The sequence below is a fragment of the Dama dama genome, chromosome 15 (assembly GCF_033118175.1).
Source record: "Dama dama isolate Ldn47 chromosome 15, ASM3311817v1, whole genome shotgun sequence".
In the NCBI taxonomy this organism is placed as follows: domain Eukaryota; kingdom Metazoa; phylum Chordata; class Mammalia; order Artiodactyla; family Cervidae; genus Dama; species Dama dama.
In genome coordinates this window covers 64,114,744-64,128,618 of record NC_083695.1, presented here as the reverse complement: position 1 = coordinate 64,128,618, position 13,875 = coordinate 64,114,744, and the positions used below count along the sequence as shown (strand labels likewise).

General features: G+C 38.4%; 1 protein-coding gene across 1 annotated transcript in view; it reads right to left on the bottom strand.

Moving 5' to 3' along the window:
- The window catches only part of LOC133070281 (ectonucleoside triphosphate diphosphohydrolase 1), a 198,637-nt gene that overhangs the window by 44,595 nt on the left and 140,167 nt on the right, over positions 1-13,875 (bottom strand). Inside the window, exons 22-23 of the mRNA XM_061162257.1 lie at positions 6,477-6,615; positions 4,600-4,803 (exon numbers count right to left, since the gene is read on the bottom strand). Of these exons, the coding sequence (XP_061018240.1) occupies positions 4,600-4,803; positions 6,477-6,615 (343 nt within the window). The remainder of the gene's footprint in view (positions 1-4,599; positions 4,804-6,476; positions 6,616-13,875) is intronic.

The following is a 13,875-nucleotide window of genomic DNA, read 5'->3' as shown; positions in this document are numbered from 1 at the left end:
TAAAAATTAATTTAAAAAATAGAGTTTCGCATTTCATGGGTAATCTTCATTACACACAGTATTTATTTCTGTTGTGAAGTCTGAATCTAATTTTACACCATTCAAAATGTTCTACAGTTCTCTCCATTAAGTTTTGTACATGTTTTGTTAAATATATTCCAATGTATTTAAGAGTTTTTATTGCTATTGTAAGGTGTATCTTTGCTAAATTACATTTCTAGTGGGTTTTTATTGGTATATAGAATGCTATCTATTTTTTGCCTCTAATTTTCCCTCAAGTTTTTCAAACATACAGAAAATGAGAAAGACTATTAAAATCTATATACATACTCTCTAGTAACCTAGAGATTAACATTTTGCCACATTTGTTTAATCTATTTCTTTTTTTTTTTTTTGGCTAAAATATCTCAGTGTAAATTATAGCACCATGACACTTTATTCTTAAATAAATACTTCAGCATGAATCTCCAAATACTATGGACATATCCACAGTGCCATAATCATAGACAACAAAATTAACAATTTCCCAATATATATATGATTCAATTATCAATATACTTAATATTCTAATATCCAAATTTTACCAACTGCTGCTGTTTTTCCACCAATTACTGTCCATATTTTTTCAGATTTTTTCCCATTATAAGTTATTATAAGATATGGATAAAGTTCCCTGTGCCATACAGTAGGAACCTGTTGTTTATTGATTTTCTATATAGTAGCTTATATCTGCTAATCTCAAATGCCTAATTTATTCCTCCTCCACTCCCTTCCCCCTTTAGTATTGGTAAATTTGTTTCCTATGTCCATGAGTCTTATTTCTGTTTTTAAAGTAAGTTCATTTGTATCTTTTTTTCAGATTCCATATGTAAGCAATATCATATGATATTTTTTCTTTGATCTTATTTTACTGAGAACAAGTTTTACATAAGACGGCCAAATGATAGCTTTACACAATTCCAGAAAATTGCTACTGATTACAGCCTGGAAATTCCTAGCAAATCAAGGGATGTACGTGTATGAGCACATAAATGCACAGCTCTCTTTTTTAAGACTTTGAAATGCATTTCCTAAATTGAAGATGGTATCATTTGTCTTTTTCCTTCTGACTTACTATACGATTATCATGTAGTATGATAATCTCTTGGTCTATCTATGTTGCTGCAAATGGAATTATTTCATTATTTTTTATGGCCAAGTGTATATATACACTACCACATCTTCTTTATCCATTAGATGTATACTTAAGGTTCCTTCCATGCCTTGCTATTATAACTACTGCTGCTATGAACATTGGGATGCACGTATCTTTTTTGAATTAAGAGTTTTCTCTGGATAATGCCCAGCAGTGAGATTGTTGGATCATATGGTAACACTATTTTCAGTTTTTTAAGGAATTTCCACACTGTTCTTCATAGTGACTACACCAATTTACATTCCCATCAACAGTGTAGGAAAGTTCCCTTTTTTCCACAGCCTCTCCAGCATTTTCTATTTGTAGACTTGTTAATGATGGCTATTCTGATGGGAGTGAGGTGATACTTCATAGTAGTTTTGATTTGCATTTCTGTAACATATAACAATATTGAGCATCTGTCTCTTCATGTACTTGTTGGCCACTCCTATGTCTTCTTTGGAGAAATGTCTATTTAAGTCTAAAAATGATGGCTTTTTAAAGATATCAAAATGTAACAGAAAAACAGTTGCACTTCCTAGCCAGTAGTCCCACATTTCAAACTTGTTTGACTGGTTCCTTGTGGTGCTATTTAACTTGTTTCTCTATTCCTCATATTTCTCGTAAAAAAAACAAAGTCTTAATTTGATTCAGGTAATACATTTTTGACAAGGGTATTTCAAACACGTAGTGCTGTGTATCTCATATTGTATCACATTAGGAGCCAATAATATCTGCCTGTCCTTTATCAATGTTTTAGTTTTCTATTGCTGCTGGAACAAATTATCACAGATTTAGTGGCTCCAGACAACACAAATTTATTATCTCAGAGTTTTGTAGGTTAGAAGCCTAGATTGTCTCATTATACAAATGGACTTATTTACAGTGGTGTTAGCTATTTATTCCAGGGTTCACAAGGCTAATACCAAGGTTTAGGCCAGCTGGGTTCTCACCAGTAGACTCTGAGAAGAATCTATTTCTAAGCTCATCTAGATGGTTGACAGAATCTAATATCTCATGGGTACAGGACTGAGGTCTCGTTTCCTCACTGGCTGTCAGTTCGGGCCCACTCTTAGCGTCTATGGATCTCTCTCCAATCTTCACAGGTGGACCACTAAATCACAGAGCCAGCAACTACATGCTGAGTCCCTCTCATGATTGAATTCCTCTGATTTCTCTTGCTATTGCAAAAGCGATCTTTCTTTTGCTCTTAGTTGGAAAGTTTTCTCTGCTTGTAAAGGCTCATACAATTAAATTAGGTCAACCCAGATAATCAACCATAGTCTCCCTATTTTAAGCAAGGTACATTACATTTTCACAGGTTCGGGGCATTTGGGAGTGACATCTTTAGGGAGCCATTATTCTTCCTACTGCACTTAATAAGATTAAGCTGGATCACTAAATCAAGATGGTAACAACTAGATTTCTCTATTATAGAGGTACAATTTTCCTTTTAAAATAAAAAAGTAGCTATTCATTCTTAAAAGTGGATATTATGTTCAGCAAATTTATTACTTGCGCAGGTGGCACTAGCAGTAAAGAACTTGCCTCCCAATGCAGGAGGCATAAGAGACATGGGTTCAGTTCCTGGGCTGGAAAGATCTCCTGGAGGAGGGCACAGCAACGCACTCCAGTACTCTTGTCTGGAGAATCCCATGGACAGAGGAGCCTGGAGGACTACAGTCCGTAAGGTTGCAAAGAGTTGAACACGATTGATGCTACTTAGCATGGTCAGCATGCACAGTTAGCTGTAGATTCTCTTATGTTTTCCACACAGACAAATGAATTTTCTGCAAACATGGATAGTTTGTCTCTTCTATTCCAATTCTAATTTTCTTCTTTCCTTTCTTCTTTCTGGCTTAATGCAGTGGCTCTTGCTGGTAGAGATGACAGCAGGCAGTTTCAAGTTGTTGAGATTAATGGGAAAACTGATGTTTAGCTACTAAGTACAATGTTAGTGTAGGAGTCTATGAGGAAACTGATTTCTGATACTGATCATTATACCAGACAGTTTCAGGGCCACACAGATAATAGGGCACTGAATCAAATCAAGGGATAGTTTATAAGGAACTGGTTTTCCAGAGTGCTGGAAAGCTGGAGACAGAGAATTTGCTCAGGGACACCTAGGCAATGGCTCTATTTCTTCTCTTGAAGGATGATATAGCCCTATTGACCTTGAATTGGGTTCAAGAACTAAAGGAGTCCAACATTTGTAAACATTCCCTTAAATGGAAGTGAATTTACCATGAACGTATTAATTCTTCTGGGGTGGTAATGTAAACCTTGCCTATTTTGTACAGGTTTTTTGGTTTGGTTTGTTTTTTGTTTTGTTCTTAGCTCTTGCAAAACCCTACTCTATGTGGACATGTCACAAGAAGTTTAATATTCCCAAACCCCCACCACAGTACCAGAGTCCAGGAAAAACCAACCACAAAATTTGTTGCACTGTCCTGCCCTGTGTTCTGCCGGACTTCTGTATATTTCTGCATTCCTGGCTAATTAAATCTGAAATTCTCTCTAATTATCCAGTGGGTGTGTAGGTGTCCTTTCTTATTTCTTCTCCCATTCCCTCAATTCTACAATTGATCTGAAACACTTCTTTTCAAAGCAGTTTGCATCAAAAGAAAAATCCAAAATACTGAATATTTTTAATCAGTTTAAAGACGTTCTCTCCTAATTCTAGGATGCTAAAAGCTTTCATCATGAATGAGCACTGAAATTATTAAGTGCCTTTTGGGCATTTATTAAGAGGAGCATATTTTTTCCTTCCTTAATTCTGTTAATGTGGTAAATTATATTAATAGATTCCTTAATTAGATTAGCTCTGTTACCTAGAAATAAACCCAACTAGATTATGATGTGCAATTATATATTTATATACAATATATTGCTTTCTGATTTGTTGAAATTTTATTGGGGGGTAATAGAGGGCTAAAAAATTAAGAGGCACAAATTATTATGTATAAAATAAACTACAAGGATATGTTGTACATCACAGGGAATATAGTCAATATTTTATAATAACTACAGTGAGTGATAGTCACTTAGTCGTATCCAACTCTTTGCAACCCCATGGACTGTAGCCTGCCAGGCTCCTTTGTCCATAGAATTCTGTCCAGGCAAGAATACTGGTGTGTTGTGCTGTGCTGTGCAGTGGGTTACCATTTCCTTTTCAACCTACTCCGGTATTCTTGCCTGGAGAATAACTATAAATGGAACATAACCTTTACAAGTTGTAAATCACTATACTATACACCTGTAAAACTTACATAACTATTGTACATCAAAGATACTTCAAGTAAAAAAAAATTTAAGAAAGGAAAATTCTTTGTCTATAGATACTTTTTTAAAAATTAATACAGACTTAAAGCAGCAAAACATTAACTTATCATAGAACAAGCAATATTCAAATAGAAACCAAGTACCTGGAAGACTAAATCTGGAATCTCTCTGTCATAAAGGGGCATTTGCTGCAGAAGGAAAACATCTAATTGACCAGCATTTCTAAGTTGCAACAGCTGGAAACGTTTACTCTTTTTCATTTCCTCTTCAGAAACAAAGTTAAATTCATCTTGCAACTGTTCAAGACGAAAATACTTTGGAATATCCTGTCCTTTATGTTTTATGTACTGTAAAACACAAATAATGTAAAGTCTTTACTTAAAATAATTCTTTTTAAATTCAAGACTTCAAACAGTTGAAACAGTGAGATATGAGAATTGCAATATAAATAGGAAGTGGAACAACTGAATCTGTAATAGAAAATCTGGAAAAAGAAGTGCAGAATCTAGCCTACATAGATTCTCAACCTTTTCCTGGTCATGATTTATATAGAAATGAAAACATGTTACTGTACAGTGGGTTAAAAGAGGCTTTTTATATCTGGTTGCTCTATGAGCTGAGAGAAGTTCAATAGTACAAGAAATCAATTCAGCATGTCAGTTGGGAAACTATGATCTGAGGAAACTTAATTGCAATAATCTATGCACTGCTTTATTCAATAAATGCAAACGTGAGTACCCAGTACATGAGAGGAAAAGTGCTAGTGCCATAAGAGAGACAAAGATTTACTGGCTGTAGTTCCACAGGGAAAGATAAACCACATGGACAAATGACTACAGTAAAGGCAGAATGATAGATCCATTTGCTGTAGTTCAGTTATGTTTGACTCTTTTCGACCCCATGGACTGCAGCATGCCAGGCTTCCCTGTCTTTCACCATCTCCCGGAGCTTGTTCAAACTCTATCTTATAAATAGATCCATAAGAGTTATTAAAAAAAAAAGAAGAACAGGAGGGCAAGAAAAGAAAAGCGCATACCTAACTGAAGTTGTTGCAGGGAGAAGTCAATTTTGACCCCACGTTGAAACTGTTTCTTTTACTTGCTTTCTGTTGATATTGTTATTATAATCACACATAATGGCCTGCCTCAAAGAATCCTGCCCCTCTGCCTGACTTAAGCTAAAGTGCTTTTGTTCATAACCCTGTCCACCTGGCTGGCAGGAAGAAAGAAATTAACACATCCCCCTGCCTGAGGCTTGCCATTTCAGGAGATACTTGCAAGATTAAATAGCCTTTTTATTTTGTTTCCTTATGTCCACCCCCCATCTCTGATACATATGAGAAACTGGCATCCAGATGCTGACAAGATGGTTATTTTGAGATGTTAGTCTGCCATCTTCTCCATCAGCTGGCTTTCCAAATAAAGCTGTATTCCTTGCCTCAACACCTTCTCTCTCAGATTCACTGGCCTATTGTGTGGGGGAGCAAAGGGAGCTTGGACTCGGTAACAAGGTTGCCAAGGAAGTATTTACCAGACTTGCAGGGTGGGTAAGACAGCTGATATAGGTGCCCTTCTAAGCAGAGGGAAATGGCATGGATAAAAGTATGAAGAAAGCAGTTTTGGAGCACACAGAGCAGTTCAGTTGGCTATGAGCAGGAGTAGGAGAAGTGAATAAATAGAGTCTTTGAGGGAAGGAGGATGTCGTTGAATCATCTTTAAAGTCCTCAGCAATTAATAATATGGCTGGTACTCAGTAGATGTACAACAGATGTCAACCTGGAGATTATTCTGCTGGACACGCCAAGCAAGGGTTGCTAAATAGTGGCAGAGTACCAATCATTTTCCCAGTTGTTGGCTTTCTAACTGCCTCATAATACTGTAAACTGGCTGAAAATTCTGTCCTCAGGTTTACTTTTAATGACTCCTAGTGCCTAGAAAAATACACTGCAAACTGTGGGGGAGTATAAGAGTATAGAGCTTACTAAGTATATTTACAGTACAGATATTTTGCTACAACTTACCATAATAAATTCCATTAAGTCAGAACATTCTGGGTTATTTGGGTCAATTCTGACCTCATTGGCCCACTCAAAAAGCTTCTGTGCATTAATAAGCCATGGAATTTCAGGAACACCTCTTGCATCTACATTCCTTAACACACTAACATAAGGAAAAATATGTTGTGAATTTATAAAATGTAATATACAGGTGATACATCTGTTATATGGGGTAAAACCTACCCATTACAGGTATTTAAAGATTAAGCTTACCCATCCTCTGCATTTAAGGATAAAACAGAAGGTTCAGATGTGCTATATCTTTAGAGTTGAAACACAATATAGAGTATGTAATACAATTAACTGGGAAATATGAGTCAGAAGACTATCTTTGTTTGGTCCTATGAGGCCATATCTTTAGAAGTTGGAGAGCTATGAAAGACAGGCTAGAATGTATTCTTAAGTGCATTCTTAAGTCGATTCAGTCATGTCCGACTGTGCAACCCTATGGACTGCAGCCTGCCAAGCTCCTCTGTCTGTGGGATTCTCCAGGCAAGAACACTGGAATGGGTTGCCATGCCCTCCTCCAGGAGATCTCCCTGACTGACATCTCTTAGGCCTACCTGCATGGGCAGGCAGGTTCTTTACCACTAGCACACCTGGGAGCGCAATCTTAGTGACCTCAACTACGGGCAAAGTGCAGAGGAAATTCAACCCTAAACAGAAAGGGTTTCTTTTCAGTCATCAATTAACCCAGTTACTTAATCTCTCTCTTCATGGGTAATTCATTTTACCATGCGGAATTAGAATGCTTCGGACTGAAAGATTTCTAAGATCCTTTCTATGTAGTACTCAGGGAAAATTCCAGTCCATAAACTAGGATTTCAATAATACAGTTCTGACTCAGATTCCCTAATGTCAGCCCAAACGTGGACACACATTTTACACTATCCACTTTCCATCAGTATCTACTCATATTTTTTATGATGAATCTGACAGAGTCAATTCTTAGGTAGGTTGATAAGAAGTCTGGGGTCCCTGAGGAGGTAGGGGTCTGGGGTTCTCAAAGAGGAGAAAAGAACAAACTTTTTTTTCTACATTCCTTAGTCTTAGTCACATAAAACTTATCCCATTACAGCCTTTTTTTTTTTTTTTTCCTTTAAGCCCAGAGCTGATGATAACACAACAAAATGACTCATCTTAAACTCTGTACTAAGGATTATATAACAACAATGTATCCTGCATGAGGACATGTTTCACCTTCTTGTGAAAGTGAAACTCACTCAGTCGTGTCCTATTCTTTGCAACCCCATGGACTATACAGCCCATGGGATTCTCCAGGCCAGAATACTGGAGTGGGTAGCCTTTCCCTTCTCCAGGACATCTTCCCAACCCAGGGATCAAACCCAGGTCTACCAGGTCTGCATTGCAGGCAGATTCTTTACCAGCTGAGGCACAAGGGAAGCCCATTAAGATAATCCTGTTATTTTAAAATGTATATTGTGGGGGTGGAACTGGTAAGATCTTGCCATTGTTAGTTCTAATCCCATCATTTTAAAATGTAAATTGTGGGAGTGGGTCTAGTAAGACCTGTACAAACTTGAAACATTCTTTTGATTTATTATTAATAACCTATTGAAAAAGTATATAGCTCCCTTGCTAAGCCTAGTGACGGAGCACTCTCCACCTTCTTCTGATGTCTATGTCAGAAGCTTTCTCAGTCCTTTTTCACTGTAATAAAACTTCTGCCCACACAAGAGTCCTGAGTGGTCAAGCCTGGTTCCTGATCCGGAAGCTCAATTTTCTTCTTCGGAGATCATGAATCCGACACCATGCGCTGTAAGCTATCAAATCTTTGGAAGTTATTCCTAACAAAGCCAATGCATGGTTTGATAGAATGTTAAGCAAAATTACAAACAGGTAAAGCTTGAGTATTCTTCCCTTCTTTAATTCCTATGTCTGCCCTCTCATTTGAACTGCTTTAATATCTTTGTCATAAGAGATCTCTAGGGCCTGACACCCTTAACATCATCACGTAACAAATTTTCCTTCTCATGGGAAGAATCCTAGCCCAGGTCCCTTAGAGAATAAAGGCTCAGGTACAGTTTAAATGTTAATGAATACATTAAGGGGAGAAACTTACCCATTATACCCTTAAAAAAATTTGGTTGTATTTCAACAGAGTCTCCAGATTTCTGCCTCAGGGAAAGTAATAAAAACCTCAGAACATCTCCTGCCTTTGCTATAATGATTTCTTCTGTCATCCCTACAGTTGTTTAGCTGTGGGCTACAGCTAAATTCCTTTGTCATCTGCAACCCCTCCTTCACAAACAAATGCTAAGCAGGTAATGTAATCCAGTGGCATTTAGTATGGCACTGTGGCATTCAGCTCACAGTATTGTACAGTCACCATAACCATGTTATTTTCAGAACTTTTCATCATTCCAAACAGAAATCCTGTACCCATTAAGCAATAGTTCCCCACTCCTCCCTGCCCTCAGGCCTGAGCTTTGTCTCTAAGAATTAAGCAAAGAATTTTAAAGTTATCAGGGAGAAAAGACTATCTACAATATACTAACATTTAGACTGAGAGCAGATTTTTAAACAGCTATGATAAATTCCAGAAGATAATGCAACTGTAGCTTCAGAGTGCTTAGGGAAAATAAGTATCAGCCTCAAATTTTATGCCCATCTACACAAATATTCAAGAATGAGGAAAAAATACATTTTCAAATACATAGAGACTAAACAAGCTTTCTAGCCATGAAAACAGAATCATTTTCATGAATATGTATATGTATGGTTGAGTCCCTTTGCAGTTCACCTGAAACTATCACAATGTGGTTAACTGGCTATTCAGTTCAGTTCAGTCGCTCAGTCGTGTCTGACTCTTTGCGACCCCATGAATCGCAGCATGCCAGGCCTCCCTGTCCATCACCAACTCCTGGAGTTTACTCAAACTCATGTCCATTGAGTCGGTGATGCCATCCAACCATCTCATCCTCTGTCATCCCCTTCTCCTCCTGCCCCCAGTCCTTCCCAGCATCACGGTCTTTTCCAACGAGTCAACTCTTCTCATGAGGTGGCCAAAGTACTGGAGTTTCAGCTTCAGCATCAGTCCTTCCAATGAATATTCAGGACTAATCTCCTTTAGGATGGACTGGTTGGATCTCCTTGCACTTCAAGGGACTCTCAAGAGTCTTCTCCAACACCATAGTTCAAAAGCATCAACTTTTCAGCACTCAGCTTTCTTCACAGTCCAACTCTCACATCCATACATAACCACTGGAAAAACCAGAGCCTTGACCAGATGGACCTTTGTTGGCAAAGTAATGTCTCTGCTTTTTAATATGCTATCCAGGTTGGTCATAACTTTCCTTCCAAGGAGTAAGCGTCTTTTAATTTCATGGCTGCAGTCACCATCTGCAGTGATTTTGGAGCCCCAAAAAATAAAGTCTGACACTGTTTCCACTGTCTCCCCATCTGTTTCCCATGAGGTGATGGGACCAGATGCCATGATCTTAGTTTTCTGAAAGTTAAGCTTTAAGTCAACTTTTTCACTCTCCTCTTTCACTTTCATCAAGAGGCTTTTTAGTTCCTCTTCCCTCTCTGACATAAAGGTGGTGTCATAACTGGCTATACCGCAGTACAAAACAAAAAGCTAAAAAAAAGAAACTGAATCGTTCAGGGAACAACTTTGAGCAAGAAGAGTAAATCCAGAATGAAAGTTATGGGAGATAAGAGATAAGGGCAAATACAAAACTCAATTAACCACGTCACAAAATAATCAACTAGTGAGTGTAAGAAAAACAGTTTTATGTTTTCAAAATGTGTTAAACAAACACTCTAGACAATGTTAATTGAGACTGGAGAGAGACGACTTTTGTAATATAAAGCATTCTAAGATCCTCTTCCGTTTCTAGTTGTGTCAGTAGTTGAATAAATGAATGAATGAGTGAATAAACAAACTCTTTCTGATCTCCTTTAGCTTCACGCTCTGGCGCTCACAAGTCAGTCTTGCCTTTTGGAGCACCCATCCCAGGTTCCTAAAACCACTGCTGCTCACCAGCCCTTGGGCTCCCACAGCTGTAGACAAGAGTTCTGCAATTTCACTCTCTGATCTCAGAATCCCCAATGGTAAAGCTTTACTTCAGGTTCACTTTAGAAAGGGCTCTGAAATTTGAAAACGTTTCCTGCAGTTCATCCTCTGTTAACACTTTTCCAATCTTGCACAACTGCTTTCAATCTTTTATAAACTTGAGTTCCCAAGTGACTGGAACCGTTAAGTGCAGCATCACAGAAGCCAAGAGAGAAGAGACATCAAGAAGCAAAAAGATGAGGACAGGTCAATAAATATGACCAGAAGGTCCTTGGTAGCCTTGAGGAGTAAATGGGTTGGGTTAGGGATGAAATGTGTGAACAAAAAGTAAAGGCAATGTATATAGACCAGGAGAGCATCCATATAATAACTTGGGCAGGAAAAACAACCAGAAAGGGTTTTTAGGGTTTAATCAAATGCTTAGATTTTTCTTTGTTTTAAAGCACAGAAAGCTTCTTGGATATGAAAGACTTACAGCATAAGGAGATAGAAAAGTTGAAGAAAATGTAAGAAAAGTATATAAATATGTCAATAGATTCCTAAAAGAGACCAAGGGAAGTTCCAAATTACTTGCATAAAAGTTAGCTTTAGAGTGAGGAGAACAGACATCTGACTTTAAGAAAAAAGACAAAGAATGATGTGGTAAAGATTTAAAATAGCTGCAGTGGGTATATGGCTGGGAGTCACTTTGCTGCCATCTGAAACTATCACAAAACTGTTAATCAGCTATACCCCCGAAATGGTTTTGGTGTTAAAAATAAATAAATAAAAATTAAAGAAAAATAGCTGCAGTGGGGGACTATGCTAGGGAAATACTAAGTAACACAAGAAAATTCTGGTTCAGGATATTAAAACCTTATTCACTAGCTCCAAAATAAATCACCCTTATTATCCATTTTGATCTTAATACCCGGATAACCACGATGGTGTGATCACTCACCTAGAGACAGACATCCTGGGATGCGAAGTCAAGTGGGCCTTAGGAAGCAACACTACGAACAAAGCTAGCAGAGGTGATAGAATTCCAGCTGAGCTATTTCAAATCCTAAAAGATGATGCTGTGAAAGGGCTGCACTCACTATGCCAACAAATTTGGGAAACTCAGTAGCGGCCACAGGATTGGAAAAGGCCAGTTTTCATTCCTATCCCAAAGAAGCCAATGCCAAAGAATATTCAAACTACGGCACAACTGCACTCATTTCACATGCTAGCAAAGTAATGCTCAAAATCCTTCAAACTAGGCTTCAACAACAGGTGAACCGAGAACTTCAAGATGTACAAGCTGGATTTAGAAAAGGCAGAGAAACCAGACATCAAACTGCCAACATCCACTGGATCATAGAAAAAACAAGAGAATTGCAGAAAAACATCTACTTCTGCTTCATTGACTACGCTAAACCCTTTGATTGTGTAGATCACAACAAACTGTGGAAAATTCTTAAAGAGATGGGAACACCAGATCACCTTACCTGCCTCCTGAGAAACTTGTATGCAGGTTAAGAAGCAACAGTTAGAACCAAACATGGAACAGCGGACTGGTTCAAAACTGGGAAGGACTGTATATTTTCACCCTGTTTATTTAACTTATATGCAGAGTTCATCATGTGAAATGCCATGCTGGATGAAGCACAAATTGAAATCAGGACTGCGGGAGAAATATCAACCTCAGATATGCAGATGACACCACTCTAATGGAAGAAAGCGAGAAGGAATTAAAGAGCATCTTGAGAAGGGTGAAAGAGGAGAGTGAAAAAGTTGGCTTAAAACTCAACATTCAAAAAACTAAGATCACGGCATCTGGTCTGATCACTTCATAGCAAATAGATGGGGAAACAACAGAAACAATGACAGGCTTTATTTTCTTGGGCTCCAAAATCACTGCAGATGGTGACTACAGCCATGAAATTAAAAGATGCTTGCTCCTTGGAAGAAAAGCAATGACAAACCTAGACAGCATATTAAAAAGCAGATACATTACTTTGCCTACAAAGGTCCATATAGTCAAAGCTATGGTTTTTCCAGTAGTCATGTATGGATGTGAGGGCTGGACCATAAAAAAAGGCTGAGCGCTGAAGAATTGATGCCTTCAAAGTGTGGTGCTGGAGAAGACTCTTGAGAGCCCCTTGGACAGCAAGGAGATCAAACCAGTCAATCCCAAAGGTAATCAACCTTGAATATTCATTGGAAGGACTGATGCTGAAGCTGAAACTCCAATACTTTGGCCACCTGATGGGAAGAAGTGACTCATTGGAAAAGGCCCTGATGCTGGGAAAGATTGAAGTTGGGAGGAGAAGGGGCTGACAGAAGATGAGATGGTTGGATGGCATCACTGACTCAATGGACATGAGTTTGAGCAAACTCCAGAAGATGGTGATGGACAGGGAAGCCTGGTGTGCTGCAGTCCATGGGGTCACAAAGAGTTCGACATGACTGAATGACTGAATGATGACAACCCATTTTTCTCCTAAAATGCCCTGCTCCAGGTCTCTAAGATGACCTCAATTACTCAGCAAAACAGGGATATCCATCAAAATTACAATTCTGTGTGTACCGCGATTTCTATCTCATTCTCTGCTTTGAAAAGATATTTCCTCTCCTCTAGAACCACAGCTATTGACTTATGTTCTGGTTCAATATCATCCTGACTCTGAAGGAGTTCATGTGCTAACTGCTTCAGTTGTGTCCGACTCTTTGTGACTCCATGGGCTGTAGCCTGCCCGGCTCCTCTGTCCAGGGGATTTTCCAGGCAAGAATACTGGAGTGGGTTGCCATTTCCTCCTCTACAGGATCTTCCTGACCCAGGGATCAAACCCAAGTCTCTTGCATCACCTGTATTGGCAGGTGACTTCTTTATCTCATATTCTTTCTAATACATTCTGGCTCTTTTCCTATGAATTTCATCACTTCCTTTTAGAAGATAAGTACTGCCCCCAAATTTTAAGAACTCTATATTTTGATTCTGTTCTCTCTCTTATTTTCAGCCTCTTTTTACTGTCAAGCTTCTTGATGAGTAATCTACATCCACTTCCTGTTTCTTCAACATCAGTTGTTGAGTACTACTAACATTGGTTTAGTTTTTTCTCTAAAACTGTTTCTTATTTACCAAGAAGACCACTCAGAAGGAGGTCAAGGCAACCCACTCCAATATCCCTGACTGGAGAATTCCCTGGACAGAGGAGCCTGGAAGGCTACAGTCCGTAGGATCACAAAGAGTCGGACATGACTGAAGCGACTTAGCACTCATGTATGCAAGAAGACCACTTATGAACTTTTGCTATGATTCTGGCCATATGCCACAAGTTTTGTAGATAGTGTTCTCATTGT